This window comes from Vulpes lagopus, chromosome 5 (genome assembly GCF_018345385.1).
Source record: "Vulpes lagopus strain Blue_001 chromosome 5, ASM1834538v1, whole genome shotgun sequence".
Lineage (NCBI taxonomy): Eukaryota > Metazoa > Chordata > Mammalia > Carnivora > Canidae > Vulpes > Vulpes lagopus.
This window is the reverse complement of record NC_054828.1, coordinates 94721563-94744840: the sequence shown is the minus strand read 5'-3', so window position 1 is coordinate 94744840 and position 23278 is coordinate 94721563. Positions and strand designations below refer to the sequence as shown.

Genomic DNA, 23278 nt, shown 5'->3' with positions numbered 1-23278 from the left:
CTGGAAAACACTGGTGCAAAGGGAGGAGGCTCCTATCTGCCGGCAGGGCCTGCAGACATTCTAGCCCCAGCCCAGGAGCCTCAGGAGCAGACAAGACAGGGCATCCCTGAGCTGAATTAAGTGACTAATGTGCATCTTGCAGGAGTGCAGCTTCTTTCCTCATCACCTCCCTTCTCTGTGGCCAGCCCTGCCCCTGACAGTCCTGTCCTCATTCTTATCCTATTACCTCTTCCCCATCCCCAATGGCCCACTGAGGTGAAGTGGTGTGACAAGGCGATACAAAGACTTTGGTCCAGGACTGGACTATGGGACTGAAAAGGGGGTAAAAGCACAGGATTTGGTGTGAGACCACCCTGACTGGAGGGTCAGCTCCATCACTATTTCCTTGGGGCCTTGGTTTCTTCACCTGTAAAATGGAATTAAAACTACAGTTCCCACCTCATAAACTCATCAAATAGATTGAGGTGTGATGTAGAAAGAGGACCCCACGTTTCAGACCAGGCTTCCTGGTTACTAGTCCAGGCTGAGGCCATGGTGAGGGCCCCCTACCCCCGACACACACAGACAACATGCACTCACACACTGCCCACTTCCTGAAGGGTTCTCAACCTCTAGGCCAAGACTGGCCTCTCCCCTTCCCCACAACCGCCCTTCCACTGACCAGCCAAAGTCCTGGTCACCCACAGAATCCATTCAACACGAGCAAGTGTTTTCTTTATATGTTGGGGCTTTTACTTCAATTTGAAGCAGATGGTTGAGCACAGATGTGAACAGCTTTGGCCTTTTGAGCACAAGGAAGGAACAGGCCTTGGCTTTGAACATGCCTCCCTGCCCTCCCCAACTTACTGGCCCATTCCCCTGGTCCCTTCCCCCTCTCTGCCCCCCTACATGACCAGGAACAGACTACTGGCCTTCATGCAGGGCACCATCTTGTTTTCCCAGCCAGGAGGGTGGGCCACAGGCAAGGAGTAGCTGGCTGGGCTGGCTGGGGAGCACAGACCCTTTAGGCAAGTCACCTCCATGGGGCAAGCCCCTGGGGTGGGGTACAGGGTGGTCAATATTGCTTCTTCCCCCTCTTACTCCTTTGTCATGATGTTCAGGGCTTAGGGAGCCTGGACCCAGGGAACATTGAGAATCAGAGTTACAGGCCTGGGCAGCCATTGGGGGTGGGGCAAGAAGAGGGCCAGGATCTCATATCCTACTCCATACAAGAACCCCCAGCCCTCTATCATAACCCCCCGAAGGCTTATCTTGTACCCAGCCAGCTCAGGGCCCGGTGTAGGAAGAGAGTTCCAGGTCAGAGGGTTGAGCACTTCCAATGGTCACCAAATGTGCATCCCTTCCATGAGTTTCCAGTGGGATTGCTGACTTGTCTTTGGCTTGGGATGGAACTCAGGCAATAGGAGGAGCGAAAGTCATAGAGCCACGGTGTGGCTTTTCACCGTGGGGTTTTATCACCACAATTTGTCAGTGTCTTTGTGGAATCTTTGGCAATGAATTTCTGCAGCCCCACGCAAGGGGGAGGCTTAGCTCTCCCCTCTCTACGAGGCAGAGGGCAAAGTGCGGAGTCACCAGAGTGGCTGAGGGGGGACAGGAGGGTGAGAGGGAGGCAGGTGTGCCCCTGCCCCACCCTGAGAGGCAGTGGTCTGAGCATCTGGCGGCATCTTGGAGAAGAAGACAAGGCTGGATTTGGAGAGCTCACCTTCTCCTCAGGCTTGACCAGAGAGGGCCTGCAGCAGCATCCTTGGTCTAGCCTGGGGCCAGTCATTCCTGAAAGAAACAACCAACCATCAGAAGAAACCATGCTCTCCTGCCTGCTATTTCCTAAAGGCCAACTGGCCCCAGGTACTGGCACCCTTAGCACCTCTCTCGTTTACTCCTAGCTGCTGCCCCAGGAGGGACTTGTGTGACCCAGGCAGGGGACCACATCTTGATGGGCTCAGTGACAAGCCAGTATCTGAACCCAGGACTGGCTGTCCCCAGAGCCCACATTGGCCCCTTCCTCCTGACTCTGTATTTTATTTTTATTATTTTTTAAAGATTTTATTTATTTATTTGAAAGTGTGAATGGGGAAGGGGCAGAGGGAGAGGGAGAGAGAGAGAGAATCTCAAACAGACTCTGCACTGAGGAGGGAGCCCAATGTGGGGCTCGATCCCAGGACCCTGAGATCATGACCTGAGCTGAAGGCAGATGCTTAACTGACTGAGCCGCTCAGGTGCCCCTCACTCTACATTTCAGAGCCACTGCTGATTTTGTTGGTTTGAGGAAATGGGCAGGGTTGCTGGGGCTAGAGGGAGCTCAGGGACACCTGAGCTGATAACACAATCCTCCGGGTCACACCTTTGAGGCATGTCAGAGGCAGGCCTGCCCCCCATGGGAATGGCCATCTGCAGCTTCTTTCCCCGACACTGTTCAGACAAGAGCACTATACCAGGAGTCAAGGGGCCAACTCTAGGTGCTGCCCCTCCACCTGCCAGCTGGGTGACCTAAGACAAGTCCCATAACTTCTCTGGGCCTCAATGTTCTTATCTATAAAATGACACAGCTGGAACAGGTCAGTAATTTTCAAACTTTCTCTTAGGCAGTAGAAATGAAGTCTGACCTGTGGACCCCTAACACAGAAAGCAGATACACACGGTCCCATGTATTTAGAGAGGCAGGGTAGGGAGGACACGGCTGGAGGGCGGGGTGGTGGTCACAGGGTGCATTCCCTCCAACGTGAGGCCTGGGACATCTCTGAGAACTCAGGGTGCCAAGGTAAAACAGTTTGGGAACCATTAGGTCAGCCCATCTTTAACTGCCTTGCTTGCAGAGCTGACCTTTGGGATTTTCGCTCTAGCAACTGGACCTGGTGTTGCTCATGAGGAAAGTGACAATGGGGTGTGACTTGCTACCAGGAAGGGACAGGAGACAGGGAGAGGTCACAGGGGCTGCTGGGACTTTTTCAGGGGAGGTCAGAGCTTTGGGGAAGGAACATGCCAGAGTAACAGCGGCGCCTCAACCCGGCACAGCACACTCCTACTAAAGCAGCTCCACATACTGCTTCCCTGTGATTCTTGCAATGACCCTGAACAAACAGCTACATTACTTGCTTTTGAAGCAAAACATCTGTCAGGCACCTCCACCACGCCAGGGGGCTTTCTTGCCTCCCCCCATCTCAGAGGTGAGCTATCGCTGGTTCAGGGGCAGTGCTAGACGCTGGCCACGGCAGGATCTGAATCCAGATCGACAATGTTTATTCGACCACAGAAAAGCTGCTCCTGCTGAACCAGAGGCTGGGGAAGCCGGGCCGGAGCCAAACCACGGTTCTGGAGGGCCTGCCAACCGCAGGCCCCAGTGAGCCTCGCAGGCCTGGGACGTTGGGCTTGGCCCGCAGCCAGGGGCTGAGGCCGGGGTGAGGCTGGGAGGGGGTCCCGAGGAGGGCAGGCGAGAGCTGGGCCAGGAAGAGGGGGTGTCCCCCAGCTAAGAGAGGCTGAGAAGGGAAAAAGGAACGCAGGAGGCGGGAGCATCTCAAAGTGCTGAGTCCGGGCTCACGTCCTCTGAGCCCACGATGCGGTGCACGGCTGGCCCGGCAGGAATCAGGAATCTGCTTTCTGTTACTGAGTCTGAGGAGGAGGATTAAGAGGCGGGAAGGAAACCCAAGGGGATGGCACAGGGTCTGTGGTCCAGGGGTGATTTACAGCCCGCGTCAGCCGGGCGCTAGCTGCCTGGGCGGGCCCTTTCTGTCCAGCCTGCCTGTGGTCTGGGGGAAGGCGCAGAAAGCGGGCTCGGCAGGAGGCCCAAGCTGTCCTACTGGCCACTACGTTGGGGCACCGGGGCCCTGTCCCAAGCCCTCTATTGGCTCTCTGACCCTGTGGAAGCCATGACTACCACCCAAAAGCAACCAAGAGCAAGGGAGATGAGACGGGTGTCCTCTCGCCAAAGCCTGACCCTCAATTCTCCATCCCACCCTTGCCCTGGTGTCTACACTGGACCTGTGTTCCCACCATCCACCTCGGCACAGGAATCCCAACACAGGCACCAGCCATCCAAGAAAGTCTTATGTCAAATAGGGTGTGGTGGGAAGAATACGAGGAGGCCTTAAGGTGCCAGGACCTCCTCTGTGATTAACCAGCTTTGTGACCTTGGGGAACTCACGCTCCCTCTCTGTGCTTTAATTCCTTCACTTCTACAGCAAGTACAAATACTATACATGCACATGTACTCTCCCCAAGAGGGCCCTTTGGAGAACACAGATGGGTGAGGTAGATCCCATGAGTTTAGGAAATACCATAGACCTCGGCTCCAACTTGGAAAGTCACTATATATGTTAGCATATTAAAGGCTCTGAGAAGTCCTGCAGTAAAGAAATTTGCCTGGCTTTATTTACTCCTTGTTTTCTGAATTCATTTGATCCTGTGATCACAAGTGCACCTTGAGGCAATCTGTGGCCCTTCCCTGAACTTCAAGTATCTGCTTCTTCCCTGCCTCACCATCTGGCCCAGTCTCTCAGCATCCCAACCCAAATGCCCAGTAGAGGCAGCAGGTTGGTACAGTCTCTCTCAGATTTCTTCCATAGACCAGTTATGCATAAGGGATAGAGACAAGCCCATGGATACCCCTTCAGAAGGGACAGGGTGTGTGTGTGTGTGTGTGTGTGTGTGTGTGTATTAATTACAGGCAGGTAATTACAAATACAGAAGAGAGCTGGCAAATATTCTTCACTGTGACAACAATATTACAGTCCCCTTCTCATGGAACCGGGGGCAACAGCCTGTGTCACCTCATGTAAGAAGCACAGCTTGAGAGGGCCTCTCAGACTCCATCCAGCTCTGGTCTTTTGCGGGTGGTTTTTCCTTTGTGGGCCAAAGCTCTGGGTACAGCTGGGAAAGGCTCCTGGCTGACGGCCCTAAGGAGCCTCTACATCCCAGCCCCTTACCATAAAAGACACCCTTTAAACAGGTTCTGCGGCAAAAATAAACTTTGAACATGACAGACAAGATGGCCTCTCGGGTCCCTTTTGGGTCTGATGTGCTGAGTTCAACGGAGGTGATTTAGTCAGTATGGCAAAGTGGTTGAATTTATTACACTTAGAAATCATCTTTTTATCTGTCCATTCCTTTTTTTTTAAAGATTTATTTATTTATTTATTCATAGAGAGGGATAGAGAGAGAGGCAGAGACACAGGCAGAGGGAGAAGCAGGCTCCATGCAGGGAGCTGACGTGGGACTCGACTCCTGGACTCCAGGATCAGGCCCTGGGGCCGAAGGCAGATGCTCAACCGCTGAGCCACCCGGGCGTCCACACGGTCTGTTTTGTTTGCTGATGTAGCCTCGGAGCCTAGAACAGCCTGGACACACGGGAGCATCTCGATAAATGTTTGTTGAACAAGCGAATAAATGTTTCCAGTCACAAGCATTTTATTTACTATAGCTTTTATACCTGGAATATGTTTCCTGTTTCAAACGTAACTTAGCATTTTTGTAAATAGGCCCACACTTCAGGGAAAGTGGGTAATTTGTCATGAATCCTCGAACAATTCCACACCTTTCTCGCTTTTGTTCACTTCCTGTTTTTTTTCTTTCTAATTATACCTCTTCTGCTTACAAGTCTGTCTCTGGCTTTAAGAGGACTGGCTTCCTCTCTTGATCACTTCTGTGTAACTGCACTGCTATTTTACCATGCTAGGGGCATTTTAAAAATGACTAATCTGCCTTCTAAGGCATCTTATCTTTTAAATTCATTTTATGATTTTTACATTCGTTTTCAATCCACTTTACCTACTTGACTATTTTTTTTACTATTTCCTAATTATCCACTTTTTTATATTTTAGCACTTTGGATATAGCCTTCCATGTGCAGAAGAAGATTCAATGAAATTGAAATCCTGACAGGTTTTGTTTGTTTATCCTAAAAAGAACAGTCCGATTTCCAATGTTATTTTATTTATTTTAAAATATTTATTTATTTATTTATTTATTTATGAGAGAGAGAGAGAGAGAGAGAGAGAGAGAGAGAGAGAGAGGCAGAGACACAGGAGGAGGGAGAAGCAGGCTCCATGCTGGGAGCCTGATGCGGGACTCGAACCAGGACTCCAGGATCACACCCTGGGCCAAAGGCAGGCGCCAAACCACTGAGCCACCAAGGGATCCCCTCCAATGTTATTTTAAAACAAAAATATGAAAGACAAGCAGGGAGGACACAGTGAGACCCACAGGTATTATTTTATCTTTCACTTCTGAGTACACCAACCTATGGGCTGGGAAGGGGGTATTTTGTTCTAAATGCAGAACAGTGGGGTTCACAGTGGCCCCAAAATCAGCAGGCCATGGTGCCCTGGGCAGGTGGGCTCATCGCTCCATGCCTCCATTTCCCCATCTTTAAAGTGGACACCGTAATGGTACCCACCTTCCAGGTCAGTTGCCAAGAATCAATGAGACTTTGGAGCCATGCCCCTGCAGGGCCTGGCACACCCCAGAGGCACTAGAAGGTGCTGGCTCATGTCCCCACAAAGAACTGGGTCCTCTATGTGATTAACATGTATTTGAAAACATAAAATGGCATCATAGGCTGAAGAGTCTCAAGTAATCAGAAAAAGTCACATTGAACCAACCGTCTGTCATTTTTGATGTGGGAAACAAAGGCAGAAGAGAAATTATTAAATATCTTTACTCCCTACAGTCCATTGACAAGTTCTTGAAATAGGCAGAGTGACATTCCTCTAGGGACTCAGTTGCCTCGATGTTAATACTTTGTTAAGGGCAAAAGGCAATCTTAGACTGACCACCAAGATCCCATAAATCTACTTGAACATCTAGAAATTCTCTGGAAACTTCCTTTATCTGTACTTCTCAAGATATATGTTGGCAATCACCCTCCAAGCACGTAACCCATGATATACATCCGAAGAGTCACAATTGAAGGTTTACTAAACAGTAATAAATGACCTTTTCCTAATAATAGCTAGCTTCCTCAAATCCTGGAGACCCTATTGTCAAAATACCTCTTATGCTGTCCATAACCCTCTCCCAACTTGAAAGTCTATAATGGGCCACTCCCCACGACCCTGGTGCAGCTCTTTCTGTCCATGGGTCCTGTCCCTGTGCTTTAATAAAACCACCTTTTTGCACCAAAGACATCTCAAGAATTCTTTCTTGGCTACTGGCTTCAAAACCTAACGCCTTTCCTACATGAATCTTGACCAATTTGCTTTCAATGGATTAAAAAAAACAAGACATCATTTCTAAAATTACATAAGGCATGTCCCTCACCTCATGAATGGATAACCAAAGTGTGGTGGATCCATACAATGGAATATTAGCCTTAATAAAGGAAGGAGGTACTAATACAGGCTAGAATGTGGATGGCCCCTGAAAGTAGCATGCTAAGCAAAAGAAGCCAGTCTTGAACACCACGTGTTCTAGGATTCCATTCACACGGAATGTCCAGAGCCAGGAAACCCACAGACTAGTGGCTCCCTGGGGGTCGGGGGCAGGGAAGACTGTGGGGTATGAAGTGATAGCTAAAGCATCCAGGGTGTCTTTTTGGCCTGGGAAGAAAGTTCTAAAATTCACTGTAGTGATGGCTGCACAGAGCTGTGAAAGTACTAAAAACCATTCAGTTGTACGCTTTCAGTGGGTGAACCTGATGTGATCTCAATAAAGCAGTGAAGTTTTACAAAATTAGGTAGGTAGTACCTGTTAATCATAGAAAGGTTAGAAAATACAGAAGAGTGAACAGAAGAAAAAGAATCTCAATCACCTCAATCTCCCCACTGAGGGCAAACCCCGGTAACACGGGCTGACTTTTGTTCCTTTACTTTTCTCAGGCTTAGACACAACTATATAGTATTTGTTGTTGGTTTGGGTATTTATTTACTTATTTTTTTAATGTTTATGATTTACGTATCCTTGCTGCCAGTAGAGAATTTTATGCAAGTGGAATTAGGTTGTGCAAACCACACCGTAAGCTGGTGTTTGTGTTCTAATGCTCTGGCCAGTATGCCTTTGCCTTGGCACATGTGCTTTCACATCTCCGCAGGCCAGGCTCTGCTGAGGTTATTCTGGGCACATTCACAGGCCCGGGCTTCTGGCCTCCCAACTTCCCAGGGAACTGGAAGCAGGTATGGACCAGCCCACCCCCAGTGCCTCCTGCCCCGCCTGGCCTGGGCGCCAGGGGTGACAGGCAGGAAATTTATGAGCAGTTGGAGTTGGCTGCTATTTTCCGAGGGCGGGAGCATGGTGTGAATCAAGGATCCCACTGTGTCCGGGCTGGGAGGGCCCTCTGAGGTCCCAGCCATCTAAGAGTTGCAAAGTTATGGGCCAGAGCCCCTGGTGAGCCAGGAGAATCCTGCTAGGGACCATGAATTGGAGAATTCATTTATTCAACAGAGATGTACTAAGTCCCCACTGGGTGCCAGCCTCTTGACAAGCAAGGGGTCAGAGTCCCTGCCCTGGGGCAGCTGATAATGTAACTCCAGGGTGAGGCTGGAAACCACTGCTGCTGGTACGCACTGCCGACTTGCCTGGTCCCTGCTGTGTTCGTTCTTCACTGGAGTGGCAGAGATTGCCAGGGGCTCTAGGTTATAGTGTGTGGACAGCTGTCTGCCCAGGGTGCCCCAGCCCCTCAGCCCGGGAGCATGGGTGGTTCTGGCAGTCTAAGCCCTTTGTTCACTGAAGCCAGTGGATCCATCAGAACCTGAGCCAGTTGATGATAAACAGAAGAACCCTCCTACCAGTAAGAAAGAACCACTGTATCAGACAATGGTGAGGATGAGAGCAGGTGACCCTGGGGTCCCCTCCTGTGCTAAGATGCCAGAGGCAGAGCTGAGTCCCAGGTGTGCTGGGCTAGCATCGAAAGAGCGCTGACCACACACCCCACACTGCCCCAAAGTCCTATTGGGAACTACTCCCACCTGCTGGACCATATACTCCGGGAAGGTTGGGTTTGGGGGCTAGGTCCCTGCTGTTCCCCAGTCAGGGATAATCAGGGATAACCAGAGTCCAGTGTCAACCGCTTAGCCCCCACCTCTACTGCAGGCTGAGAAAAGTGTGCTTCTCCTCTCTGTGCATTCCTGAAGCACTGTATGCGAACTCCTACATCCCCCCCGCCACGAATTATTGTTGGTATGATTGCCATCATCCCCTCGCTCACCCCAAGCACCTCCACCACCGGCTCCTGAGGGAAGGAAGGGGCCATGTCGTCCTCAGCACCCCTGTCCTCCTAGGCCTAAGGACAGAAGGGAGTGAATTAGTGCTTAGAGCTACAATTTATTGACCAAGGGTGGCCTCGTGCCAGGTGCCATGCTACACTCCTTTGCATGTGCTCTTACTCCCTAGGAGGTGGCCACAGCTGTTCCCATTTTGCAGATGAAGAGAGGGAGGCTGGCACAGTTTCTTGGCTTCCCTAGGGCCACACTGCTGGGAGGCAGGAGGGCAAGACAGACCCCATGACCACTTTCTGGAGAGCTCAGCTTCTCCACTGGCAAGCTGGACTGGCAGGTCCCCAGGCCATCCACTCAGCTGCCACCTTCCTTGGTTCTAAGAAAATCTCAGTCTCTGTCCCATGAGCCTAAGGGAAAGGTGGCCGGCAGTGGGAGGCCTGGCACTCCCTGAGCCAGAGCCTGTAAGGAGCCCACTGAGCCTGCAAGAGTGGGAGCCCACAGCCCCCGCCACACTGACGCCTTCTTGGGCTACAGGCCACTCTCTCTGGCTGCCAATCTCTCAGTTTCCCTCTCCACGCTTCCCCTGTACATCTCTGTGCCAACTCTCTCTTGGCCTCTCCTTTGTTTCTCTCTCCCTGTCCATCAGCCTATCTGTCTTTCTCGGCCCCCACCCCGAGCACAAGGCAATGTGAGGGTCGAGCTGGCCTGGGAGAGGGCCGGAGGCCCAGCTGCCGCAGCTTCCCATCTGCTTCCCATTCTGTGATGCTGTCCAGCCAATTCCACTTGGCTACACACTGCTCTTCCAGACCCCAGGAGCTCAAGGAGCCCATGACCTTGCCCCACAGCCAGAGGAGGCGCTCAGACTCGAGGGGAGCAGACAGCTGGCCAGACAGGTGGCCTGGCCAGGTGAGGAAGGCCCCGCCTCTCGGTGGGCCCTGATCCATGACCCTCACTGCTCCCCTCTACTCCCCGCTCCCACACACACTACACGCAGACATGCATACCTAGCCATTGTGTCGACAGGTCCCTGTCAGGCCTGCTTCTTCCCCAGCTGGGGATGGCTCTCTGTCACTCCTCTGCATCTCTCAGTGCCCCCCTCCCCAGTCCTTACCGCAACTGAAGGCAGCCAGTGATGGGGCACCAGGCAGACAAGCCATTTCATGCTCAAGCGCTGGCCAGCAAGCCTTTGCAAAGACTCCCTGTCCAGGAGACCCCCAGGAAGGAGTCTAGTTGTGGATATTTCAGGACCAGTGAGGGAAACAACAGGTGGTCATGAAGTCCCCAGACAGCCCCCCCAAATCAAGTGACTTCCACAAAAATTGTGCAAATGCAGCTTTAAGGTGAGAAAAACACCTCCTCCCCCTTCTCACCATCCCTAGACCACTCAGCTAGATTCTGGAAGCACTATCAGAATCCAGGCAAGGGTGGGACATCTCTGATCAAGGCTCTTTACTCACTGCCACCCTGTCCATCAGTGACATCACAAAAGTAGCTTCCAGCTGCACAAGGGAAAGGCCAAGACAGGAAAAGAAACGAGTATTTTACCCACGTGCATGGGTAAAATACCTACTCGAAGGCAATACAGCTCCGGGGTTGAATGAGCCAGCTGTGGCATCACACAGCCTCTGTTTGAATCCTGGTTTCCCCAGTCTACCAGCTGTGTGACTTTGAGCAAGTTACTTAACCTCTCTGTGCCTCAGTTTCTTTACCTATAAAATGGTAATAACAGTAATCTACAGCTTGAACACAATGGTGGCAATGCAAAGTACTCAGCATTGGGCAGCCACAAGTCAGAGCACACGTGTGTGTCTGTATGTCTGGGGGCTCCCTGCTGTTTGTCCATTAGCTCTCACTCAGTACTGGGCACAGAGGAGCCACCTGAGAGAGGCTGTGAAAGACAAGTGGAAACCCTTCCTTCCCCTCTGCTTCCATTCTTCCACTCATTCGGCATATATCTACTGAGTGTTTAGACCATGCCCTGCTCGCTTTGAAGCCCTGGGGATCCTGCAATGAGCAAAACAGACAAGGAGCCCTGCCCTCCCCACGCTGACATCCTAGAACCAGCCCTTCCACAGAAGCAGACTTCTTTAGAGAAAGGAAGCCTCGTGTTTTCTGTGCCAAACAGCTTGGACAGGTCCCTTCCCAATAATTGATGCACTTCCCTGCATTTTTAGTCAGACTAGTTACTGGATGTACTTTAGCTTCCTCTTGACAACCCAAGGTCAAGCCCAAAAACATTGGGCCACTGGAGACTCCCCAGGTCCTCAAGGCTTCTGGGGCCCCTTCCCCCAACACTAAATGACACAAGGCTCTTGGCTCTTCTGAATCTCTGGCATTGCTCTTTTTGTTTCTCTGTCTCTTCCCACACCATCGGGCCACTGGCTGTGACTCCGGGTGCTGTCGCCAGCACCTGCTCCAGGAGCTGGTCTCCCACTTCAATAGGTTCTTTCTGTTCAGCTGCTCTGATCAGAGGCACCAGGGAGTCAAGCTCATAAAAGCTGTGCACAGATTAAGAATAAGGGGCTCAGAAGAATGCCCCCCACCTCCCAGGGCTCTCCTATGAGCTTTTTATGCATGGCCTTTGTGTTCTGGAGCTCTGCACTCCACCGGCTGGGGCCTCTGTCTTGTTCTCCACAGTGACCCTACACCTAGAACAATGCCTGGTACATAGGAAACAGTCAAAAGTATTTATTCTTAAATAAATGTGCAGGGCCCTAATGGTTTCTTCATCTTTTTCTGCTTATATGACTAAAGAGACTGAACAAGTAAGAATCACTGTGTGTATATGCGAAGGGGGTCGGTGGGTCCAAGTGGGTCAACCTTTGCAAATAACCACACCGGCTGTCCACCTGCATCCTGTGTGTGTGGGTGGGGGGGATGCGGTGGCAGGAGAGCATCATTGTGTCACGGAGTGGGTGGGTGATCCTCAGCAGCATCTTCTACCCCCTAGACAGGAACTCAACCCACCCATGTAGGAGCCCCCACCTCGTGTGACCCTGACGGACGGTGCCTACAGCCACTCCAGGACACCTGTGTGTGTATACACACGACAGCCGAGGGGGTGTCTTCTGCCTGGCAATGGCATCAAGTCCTCGGTGGGCAGCCCAGTCTGGTATCCATTTTCTAAATCACTGGGTAGGGAGGGGATGCTGGGGGTCCCTCTGCCCACCTTCCTGGTGCCCCAGGAACCCCTTCCAGCTGACAAAGCCCATTCACAGACATTGTTTCATTGAAGCCTGCTCACCCATGGCCACTTTCCTCCATGCTTTAGGTGGAGCAGAGCTCAGAGAAGGCAAGTGCCTGAGATCACAAAGCTCATGAGTGGCTGGGCTGCCACTCAGAACCACATCTCTCAGCCCCAGGGCCTTGTACTGGCAGACACCATCTGCAGTTCACACTCCCACCCTGGGGGCAGCAGAGGACATCGATGGTCTAGATTCAGAAGCACCTGTGTCCTGGAGCTGAGGAGTCTAACTTGTCCTGCCCAGCCTGCCCAGCTGTATGACCTGGGTGGCTTCACCTCTGGGTCCCAGCCTCCCGATCTAGCTGCCATGGTAAGAAATGTGCATGTAGGCTGCTGTATGAGTCAAGTGAGTAATAGACACAAGAGGGCTCTGCAAACCATAAAGCACAGTGCAGAGAGGTACAAGGTCACTAGTGGCCTGGCCTGGTCCTTCAGGTTCTTTTAATCTCAGTGCTATCAGCTGAAAATGGAGCTACTGGTGCTCACTTTGCAGAGTCATGGTGAAGAGTGAACAAGCTTATGGAAGTGGGGCTCTGGAACTATGGTTAAGGTTGTAATGCTCGTTAGCCCCACTGAGATGAGAACCACTGTCACAAATCAGGGTCAATCATCCAGGGATGAGCCATATGGCTGTTTAAGCCTGCTGCACTCTTGGCCAAGAGAGCCTGTGTCTTTCTCAATTTCAGGGGGAGCACCCCTTCTTCCAGGGTCGGTAGGGGATGTCTGGGCACGGTGACTGAACTGATGAGGAAAAATGTTCTTTCCAGCAAATAGCAAAGTCCCTGTACTGCCTCTGTATGCAGCAGGAGTATGAAGTTCTCAGTGCTGTGGCAGCTACTATGCAGCCATGAGGCAGACTAGACCATAAGAAGAAGCCCTGGAGCCCAAGGAGCAGCCACTTCCCTTCACCTGTCCTGAGAAACAGGAGGCCCTACTTAGTTTAAGCTGCTGCTTGAGGGGGTTCTGTGATCTGCATTGCAAAGCTTTCCTCACTGATTCAAGAGAACAAGGATACAAACTCCCCAAACAGGGGCCTGAGGGAGCACCAGGACATTTCCCTGGTTGTCCTGAAGCCCCTAGGTTACCCCTCCCTAGAGTCTTGGCCATCAGCATAGGAATATTCAGCCCCAGCTATGTGGATTTTAGTTAAAGGAATGTAGTATCATTATTTGGGGGCCTACTATTTGCCAGAAGCTGGGACAGCAAATTGAAAGGGCCCCCAGTCTGGTTAGAGAAGCAGGCACTACACAAACACCGTATAACGTAATGTAATGTAGTGCTGGGGTTACATATCACATAATATATCGTATAACGTACCAGCTAAAAATACGAGGTAATGACATAGCATGAACTCCAGTATATCACATAATACAACATCTTATATCATTACTTCATAGCGTATCACAAGACACGCTCCTGCATTAGACTAGACACATCCCCGAGGTGAAGGCAGTAGAGCGGCCATGATGCGGAGGAGGCATGCTGTGAGGCCCTGAGGAGGAGACCCGGCAGGGGTCAGGGAGGGCTTCCAGGAGGAACTGAGCCTTCCAGAATGAGCAGGAGTTAGCCAGACAGACAGGGGAGAAGGGCATTTCAGGCAGAAGGGACATGAGCACAGAGGCCAAAAATAGCCCCTTTGGGCGAGGAGTTCCTTGTTGCTAGAGTATAAATTGGGACACAGGGAGTGACCAGCTGGAGCCGGGTCACTGGGGGGTAAGAGTGTGGCCTCCACCCATGGCCTAGGGGGAGCCCCCAAGGGTCCTGAGCAGGGAGTGAGGTGGTCAGACCTGGCTTCTGGCAGCACTGTCAGGAGGGGCTCAGGTGGGGGCCCACTGAGCTGGAGCAGCTGGGCCAGGTCCCAGGTGGCTGTCAATTCCAGGCAGAGAACAGGAGGGTCTTGAAAGAAAGAATAGCTCCCTACTTCTCCCTCCAGAAACAGGGTTACTAGGAAGCTCAAGGAAGGCAAGGATTAATATTTTCCCCTAGAACCACTTTCTGGTCTGCTAGGGCAGGGACGTGGAGAGTGGATGACCGGCTCAAGGATGGGCAAGGGACTGGGGCCTGCTGGCACCCCTCTGATCCAGGCCTGTACCCACTGTGCTGGGTACAGGGGCTCAGGGTTGAGCAGTAGGGAGGGCAGACTTGTCCCACCTCCCTTGTCCTCTGGAAGCCACAGGGCTGGAAAGCAGTTTCTGGTCACTGGGCCGACTCCACACTATAACCAGAGGCCTGGGGCCAGTAGTCATTCTTTCTCCAGGCCCTCCTTATCTTTGGCCCCATGAAGGCCAATTTCTCAGGCAGAGACATGAGAGGGAGGAGGGAGTTAACAAAACAATTTCACATAGTTTGTGCATTAATTCCTGAGTAGATCTGGGAGGCAGGCTGGGCATCTTCCCGATAGGACACTTGAACAAGGCCACCCAGTCACACAGACAGCCCCAGGCCAGAGCTGAGCTGGCTTCAGAGTCCATACCCAGACACCTGCTCACTGAGACCAAGTGGAGAGGGTGGGTCTCAGCCCACTCTGAGCCCTTCAGATGGTGAGATTACTGGCTCTGGAATTGCGATAAACATAAATATTTGGCCTTTCCAGGCTACCTCTCTCCAACTAAAATGGAGAAGGAAGAAGAGGGGAAAGTGGGCACAGAAATAAATGTAGGGGACTGGGTACAGTGTAGATGAGACACACAGACGCCCTCCAATGCCCAGAGTCCCTGGCCTCTAAGGGAGGCAGCCACCCATGCAGGACATCAGGCTTTCCCCACTGCTGTGGTGAGGGGCTCCTGAGCTTCTGGGACTGTTGGGGTGGCAGGTTGGTGGGAAAGGGGTGCAGGGAATTGAGAAAGGAAATGGGAGACCCCCCAGTTCCTAGCCTTGACCTGTGTGCACCCCTCCCACATGAAATCATCAGCCTCTGACACTCAGGAGGCATCCCGTTCCCAGCCTCCTCCTGCACCTGACTCCCAGCTCCTCATCCGGGCTCCAGGGTTGTGTGGAAGGCGGGCAGAGCCTCGCCATCTCCCTTCCTCCCCAATGCTGGTGTCCCAGCTGCCAGCTTTGCCCCAGCACCCTGGGGCTTCTGGACAGGCCACCCGGTGACTGCTCCCAGGAGATGCCCGGATTCCAGGCAGACATCTCCCAGAAGCTTCTGGCAGAGGCAGCCAGTTCTTAAAAAAGGCTTCATGTCATTCTGCAATCAGCTGAGGGGCCCAAGCACAAGGGTGTTTATCAATGCCACTGTGTTCCCCCAGCATCTCCGTGTCGCTCTCTGACGAGCCCACGGGGGTCTCCGCATTATCTCTGTCCCCTTGACACTGTTTGTGTCTTTGCGCCTCTTGTCCAAGCCCTGAACACCGACGACCTGGGCCCTGCCCACAGCGTGCCCTCCCGGGCACCTTCCTGCTCGTCTGTTCCCTCCAGCTGAGGTTTTGTGAAAACAGGCACTTCCAACTATCCCCAATTTTAACAGTTTGGAGAAGGAAGAGAGTCTGGCAGCGTCCAGGAGAACTAATGAGGTGGTCTTCAGGCACCTTAGAGGAGAAACAAAAGTCATAAGTGGTGTAAGAGGAGGGAGAAACAACATAAAAAGAAAACGAGAGGAAACAAAATAAAAACCAGAGATAAAAAGTCCAGAGAAAACAGCGGCGCCTGGGAAACAAGGATCCCAGCCGCCAACTTTTACGGCGTCCAGCCCTGTTATTCATAAGTGAGTTTCCTCTCTCACAAAGGACCTTTTGCACGGTTTTCCCTTCTGCCTCCAAACCAGCTGCTCGCGCTGTTGTATCCTGAGTGATGATGAGGCTCTGAAAGGGTTTTTTGGGAACAGATGGCCAGGGGAGAGCTGGGGAATGTGCCAGCAGCGGGCTGGGCGGGCTGCCAGGGCCTGCGGTGACTGAGTGCTTGGGCTTCCAGCTCGCGTGCTTTCCCTGCCCTCTGCCCTCCGTGGCGCCAGCAGGCCTTCCCAGCGAGCGCTCGGAACATCTGGAGTCTGGGGCTGCCAGGAGGGGGGGCCGCGGCGGCCGGGCGGGGGACCCTCTGTTCCAGCGGAGCTCCCATGGACTCCGCCACCAGGCCCGCCTCGCAGAACAGCTAATCAAAACCACAGCGCCCCGAATGGGAACCAGGCGTGCTCCCAGCTGCAGCCAGAGGCCGCCAGGCGACTTAACCCGGTGTCAGGCCTCGCTGGCGGTGCAGCGCTGGGGGTGCTCAGAGCTGATGACACCCCTGGCCTCCCCCCACCCCGCCCGGCGCCACCCCCAGCACCACCACCAGTGGGCTCCTGGCTCCCTGCAGCTAAATGGAGCCTCCACGTGCTGCAGCCCAGCTGCTTACATAAGAGCTGCTGCTCTGGGGCAAGGCGCTGCACCCGGCATTTGTGGGTGCGGGCCACCCCGCTGGGCAGTGTGCGAGCTTAAGGGCCCCACAGGCCTCCAGAGGTGAGAAGCATGGAGTTTGAAACCAAAGAGACACAGGCTCCAAAGGGCTCCACCACTTGTTAGCTACGTGGCCCTGGGCAAGTGCCCTCCCACCCTTGGCCTCAGGTTCCCCTCTGTGCAATGGGGCGGGGGGTGGGGGGGGGGCGAGGGGGGAGTGGTCCTAACTTGCAGGGTTACTGTGATATGAGGCACAGATAATGTATGTGAGGTGTCTGGCAGACAGTGGGCACTTACCCCCTGGTTGACACGATTGTTGGCGAGTTTATTAGAATTATTACCGTGCCCAACCAAACATGCATGTTTTTTGGTATGAATCCATGAACTTTAAAAGCCCGAGGAATTTCTGGGTTGGCTGCACACTCCCTTCCCCTTATGGGTGCAGGACCAGGGGTTTGGGCTGAAGTGCTAGAGAGGGAGGGGTCCTCCATTCAGAACTACTCATCCTTATCTGCCTTTTGGTTGATCAGTGAATGACTGATCCACCCCAGGCACTGCCCTTTACTGATATACTCCTTCATGGGGTTCTATATATGAACTTGTTACTTACTATTATAAATTCCTGAGATTTCCTCTCTGGCATTCACTGAGAAACCAGCCCTTTCTTAAGTGGGACCTTGTCTAATTCTTCCAGCAAGGTGGCAAGGAAGGCATGTGGGTTCTCACTTTACAGATGAGAGAAGGGAGGAGGGAGAAATCAGAGAGGTTAAGTGACATGCCCAAGGTCACACAGCTAGTAAGTGCCGGTGTCAGGACTCAAACTCAGGTCTCTGGCCCCAAAGCTCTATACTGTGATTCTATGTCACAGTCTTGCTGAGGTTCTCCCTGTTGGGCTTTTGTATGCTTTAAGGTTCAATGCCAGCACTTCAGAGAACTGAAAAGAATGGCAAGGTCCAACTTAACACCCACCTACACAGATACCCTTTCTCCAGGGTCCTGGGCCAGGGGTCACTGACCTTCTGCAGGGATTTCCAGAGGGACACTCTGGCTCAAAGAGGTGCCTAGGGAGGAAAGGGTTCTCTGAAGGATGTCTGCATCCCCAAGGGTGATCAGCTCAAGCATCAGAGGGGTCTTCCCATGTCTCTGTGATTTTCTGATCATAAGTGGTTGGTTGGTTCTGTCTTGTTATGCCCGAGACTCCGGGTTTTCGTTTACGCACAGCATGCTGGGGTGAAGGGAGGAATGTATGAGTGCATGTCCAGAGAGGAGCAATTTGGAGATGGGGACAGGAGGGAAGGTGAGGAGAGTGTGAGAGAGGAGGGAAAGCAGCACCCCACCTCTACCCCCACCCGCTGGGACCACCCGGGGAACATCAGAGGACTGAGTTCCGCCTTCCGGGGAAAGCTGGCTCTGAGCTCACCTGTGAGGCTCCCCAGCCAATGATCCCTCCAACCCAGGCCCTGCCAGACTTTTGGACTAATGATGTCAAATGTGAGAGCAGAAACGGCAGCTGAGAGAACACTCTGTGTTAGAGCAAACAGCTGGCGACAAACGTCTATGTAATTGGAATGCCAGAAAAAATAAATTGCATCCATTTTTATGACTAGAAGGGAATTTGATGGTGGTTTCCCACCCACCCCCCCTTTTTTCCCAGCATAGATGGATTCTATGGGCTTTGAAGGCAAATGGTATTTAACTCAGTAACTTGGCCAGGAAGATTTGGCAATAGAACCTCTTCTCACATACCCACTTCCATGTGGGAGGCAGGACAGGAAAGGGCCAGAGGGGCCCCCCACACACACACCTCTCTTACTGGCTAAGGGACTCTGGTCAAGTTCTTTGAACCTCAACTTCACTATTAGGGCAATGGGACGGCACCAGCACCCACCTCGAAGGCTTGGTGGGAAGAGTCACGAGGTGATCCATCACAAGACCCAAGCACCATGCCAGACCTGTAATCTAGGCTCTAAGAACCTCAGGTATTATCAGTGTTCTTGGGACACACTGCGTGGGGGTCCCAGCAATTCCTGTGGGCAACTTCAGATCTGTGTGAAATGCCCATGAAGGGCACTGGGAAAGTTAAGAGTGACACATGTAGTCATTCAGACAGGAAAAGGGGCTAAGGTGACCTCAGCTTGGAAAACTCAACCCGAAAGGGCCTTAGAAATCACTTCTGATGACAACTCACCTTATAGAAGTGGACACTGAGGCCTCAGTGGGGGTGACTATGTACATGCAGGTGGGGACAGAGCTGGGACAGTGCCCCTTGGTAGACACTCTGGGGACACAGGTGGCTGGACCCAGCCGGAGCAGGAGCTCTTGCTTGAGACTCTGCCTCATATGTTCTGGGGCTTGGGTATAGTCCACATAAACAGCAGGAGCCACCAGGTCCTGTCTGAGGCCTGGGCTCAGTCACTCAGGCAGAAAGGGGCCCCTCGAAACACCCTTGGTTCCCAATGACCCCCAACCCAAAACCGATGTACCACCTCAGCGTGTCCCCAGCACCAAAGCTACCGAAGTCTGCACATGAGATGTCTTTCCAAAAAGGAGTCAGGATGCCCTGGGACCTGCCATCACCAAGAAAAGCCTCCCCTGCCTAGAAAGCAGCAGGAAAAGAGGGAAGATGGGAAGTCAGGTGGAGCTGCACCCACTTCAGGGCTTCCCCCAGCTCAGATCACCCACAGGGTGAGGAGCAACCCAGCCTTGCAGAGCCACCGGCACAGCCCGGGGGGGCCTACCAGCTGTCCAGGCTTCTGGAATACCCTAAACTCAGGGCATCACGTCCATGTCTTCTACCCCATCCTCAAACGGCCTGCAAGCAACCTGAGGGCAGGGACTTGCCAGCCACTTAGCACCAGGGTCTAAACTATGAGGTCAATGTTAGTAGCTGTTCTTATTACTCCATAGGTTAAAGTTTTTGGAAAGGGGCATCCTGGATTGTGGGAAATAAGTCCTTTCCTATTCTGAAGGTCTGGCAAACACCCCCACCCCCCGCCCAGGTGTGAAACAGTCCTGTTGTTCTTCCTCTTTCTTCTCTGCCTCCTCCTCCAAAGCTCCTAGGAGTTGCTGCTTTAAAAACAGGAGCTGCAGAAACATGGCGCAGAGCCAGGTGCTTAGCGTGCATTATCTCCAGCTACAGCCAGAGTCAGAACTGAGCTCTCCAGGGCCCATCCACTCCTACCCGTCCCCAACCCCTACCCCCATCTCTGGGCTGGGCGGCCTCCTACACAGGCCTCACTGCACGATGGAGGCTTCCAAATGAGGCTCTGAACCCTCAGAGTTGTGTCCCTGTGAGGCTCAGAGACAGAGGACGCGCGGGTCAAGGGATGCAGGTCTCTAGCACCTGGCAGGGAAGGGCTGAAATGGGCCAAAGATGGTACCTGGAGCCTGGTGGTGGTGGGGGGCGGGGAGCTGATTCACTTTCCAGCTCATTCTTCACAGGTGGGGGCACCAAGGCAGCTCACTAGAGCTACAAGGGATCTCAGAAGACGTTGCACATGATCTCTCAAGGAGGTAACCCGAGAAAGGATTGCCCAGCCTCCTGAGGACACATTAACTGTGAGCAAGCCACTGAGTGAGACAGCTGAAATTCCTATCAGTGGTGCTGGTGAGGGTCACCACTGTCATAGTTGCCATTTACAGAGGACTTGAGCCAATCACTTTCATTGGCACGTGTTTTCTAGCTACTTCCCTTCTTTGAGCCTGGCTCATTCCCATCCCCAAACCCTCAGTAGCCACAGGGGAGGGGGACAGAGGCTTGATCTGAGCTCCAAATCCATTTACTCTGTCTACAGGGACTACGGAGGCTCAAGACCCAGTGTGGAACTCATTGCACGTGTTTAATAAACACTGAATGAATGAATGAATGAATGATCGATCAAGTGAACTTCCAGGGACACCAGGCCCCTTGGTTCTGGTCAATAAAACGGTGGCCTGCCCCAGCTACTCAGGGCCACTGGATGGTCTGGAGACCATCCCTGAGGACACCTCAGGACTCACCTACCTGCACGGTGACAGACATGCAGGAAAGCACAAGCCACAGAAATGGGGTGGTCCTGTGAACCCCTCCAGCTTGCCAGGGCTGAGTGCTGGGGCTGGACAAGTCCTCAGATGTCCCGGCAACTCCAGAACCCTGTCCATCTAAGTTCCTTTGACAGTGCTGATTATGTATAGGTACAGCACTTGGGAGACAGCAGCCCTGGAATAGCCACCCAGCAGGAGGGGTCACGGAATGCAAGCAACCCCACGCTCTTCTGAGGTGAGGCAAGACCTCTACTTGGATGCAGAGGCTGGGAAGTGCCTGAGAAATCACTGATGACTGACGTTCCCACCACGCCCAATCATCAGCCACAGAACCGAGGCTTGGAGAGGTAAAGAAATGGGATGGCATATGATGACACAGCTGGTAGGTGATAAGGAGGGACTCTGATGCCCTGAACCACCACCTGCCACCTCAGTCGCCCAATCTGGACAATGGGGAGTTGTACCAGATGGTCTCTAAGGTGTCTCAGAATTGAGGTGATTTCAGGGGAAGCCAAAACCTCATCTCTGCTGGACATCTTCACCCCACTCCCCTTCTGTCCTCCCCAGCCCAGGCCACTACCTGCTCTAATCAAGGAACAGGGAAGGAAAGGGGCCTCAGCACTCCTGTCTCAGTGCATGAGGAGAAGTGTGTGTGTGTGTGGGGGGGGGGGTGAGGAGGTGAGGAGATGAGGGGTGGATTTGGAGCAAATGGCGCCTGCCCATCCTGCCCACCCACACCTCCAGGCTGCCCGAATGCCAAGGGAAGTTCACCCAGAGTTTACAAACCTCCTTTGTCACAGAGCCCTGCATGGAGCCATCAATCACGCCTTTAATTTACCCGTGTCACTTTCCAGAGGAAAGCTGCCCTGCCAGCAGCCAGTGGTGCTTCCTCTCACCTACTTGATGAGGACTTCATCTAATTGGTCCACGTTAAATCACTCCCAGGAATGCAATGTACAATTACTGCAGCAGCAGCAGCGGCTAGCTGGCGGCGGGGACATGCATGGCCCTCCCTGGCAGAGGCAGAAGAGTCCATGGGGGGCCTCCCTGGCCCAAGGCCCAGAGGCCTCTGGGAAACCTGGAGAACCCAGAGAGGAGCCTTCTGGAATGGGAAGGGGGGGGGTGCTGGGGAAGGAGTGTCAGGGATGAGAGGGAAAGGCAAACCAGGAAGAAGGAGGAGGTGGAAGGAAGGAGGTAGGATGCCAGTCACTGGGCTCCCCCACCTTCTCCATCCCTGGATGCCCAGGGGAACCAGGCATCTCTCACGGCCTCTACCCACCTCATGGATACAGACTAGGTCCCACGCTCTGTGTCTCTTCCCCTAGCCTCATAGGAACAGAGATCCAGAGGGCTTCCATAAGCCTTGCTCAGTACTGCCTGGCACTGACCCCCAAATGGAAAGGGTGGGAGCACAGGCCATTTAGGGACCAGAGCTGTGCCCACCACCTTTCCCCCTGCACACATTTCTCCAAACACATCAAGCTCTGGACAGGCTGTTTCCTCTGTCTTGGATGCTGTGCCCTGCTTCATCTTCCTGGTGACTTCCTGGTGGTCCTGGGCCCAGATCAAATACCACTTACAGTAAGATGCCCTTTCAAACTCCCTTGGGCACGAGAGGTAACCTGTCCCTCCTCAGCCCAGCCTTCCACCAGGCAGGACAGACCTCTAAGACCACCTTGCCATACCATACCACCCGTATCTACTGGCAGCGGGGTCCCTCTGACCATCCTGTGAGCTTCATGGGGACTGGGACCATAGGTTTGTTACCTTTACATCCATGTCCACATGCTTGGTACATGGCTGGGGATCAGCAAATCTCTCCCGAATGAATGAACGAACTACGAATATCACTCGCCTTAACTCATGGCCTCAGGTAATCCACAGGCCAAGTCGTACTCCCAAACATGCTGAAGAGCTCTCCTCTGCTGTCACCCTGCTCAGAGGATCTCATTCTGCTCATTCTGATACATCTCTCAGAGGCCACATGGGCAAATCAGCACCACAGAAAACCAGAAAGAGCTTCAGATACACCATCTTCCTCATTAAGTGAGCAAACCCAGGCCCAGAGGCTCAGGGTGACTGTCCAAGGTATCCGCTAGCCCCGTTACCAGGAGTAGCGTCCCTCCCATAATCCCAGCTGTGTGAGGAGCTCTGAAGCTGGAGCGACCCCCAAAACCTCTAAGAGGCTCATCTTGCTGGCCCGGTTAGAAGCCTGAGTGAGAGTGGGATGCCCCAATTTCCGTTCCCATCTCTCCTGTCCCCCTCCAGAGGCTGCTGCCCCAGGGGCTGGCACATACCTTGCGCTTCTTGGCACGTCCCTCAGCCTGCAGGGTGCGGGTGCAGCGCTGCACACACTCAGAGAAGCTGAGGTTGCTGTGGTCGGCACTGTAGTCGAGGTCGGCCAGCCGCGCCAGGGACAGGATGTAGTTACAGGCGATCCTCAGGATGGCCAGTTTGGACAGCTTCTGCCCATATGAGTAACACGGCACCTGGGG

The 23278-nt window shown here is 53.1% G+C and overlaps 1 protein-coding gene across 2 annotated transcripts in view; it reads right to left on the bottom strand.

Moving 5' to 3' along the window:
* Positions 1–709: 709 nt before the first annotated feature.
* The window catches only part of ATOH8 (atonal bHLH transcription factor 8), a 31797-nt gene continuing 9228 nt past the window's right edge, over positions 710–23278 (bottom strand). Inside the window, exons 2-4 of one of the 2 annotated variants that reach the window (XM_041755615.1) lie at positions 23081–23272; positions 9134–9208; positions 710–1770 (exon numbers count right to left, since the gene is read on the bottom strand). In XM_041755615.1, the coding sequence (XP_041611549.1) occupies positions 9203–9208; positions 23081–23272 (198 nt within the window). In that variant the 3' untranslated portion in view covers positions 710–1770; positions 9134–9202. The remainder of the gene's footprint in view (positions 1771–9133; positions 9209–23080; positions 23273–23278) is intronic. The other variant, XM_041755614.1, reaches the window with a different exon arrangement.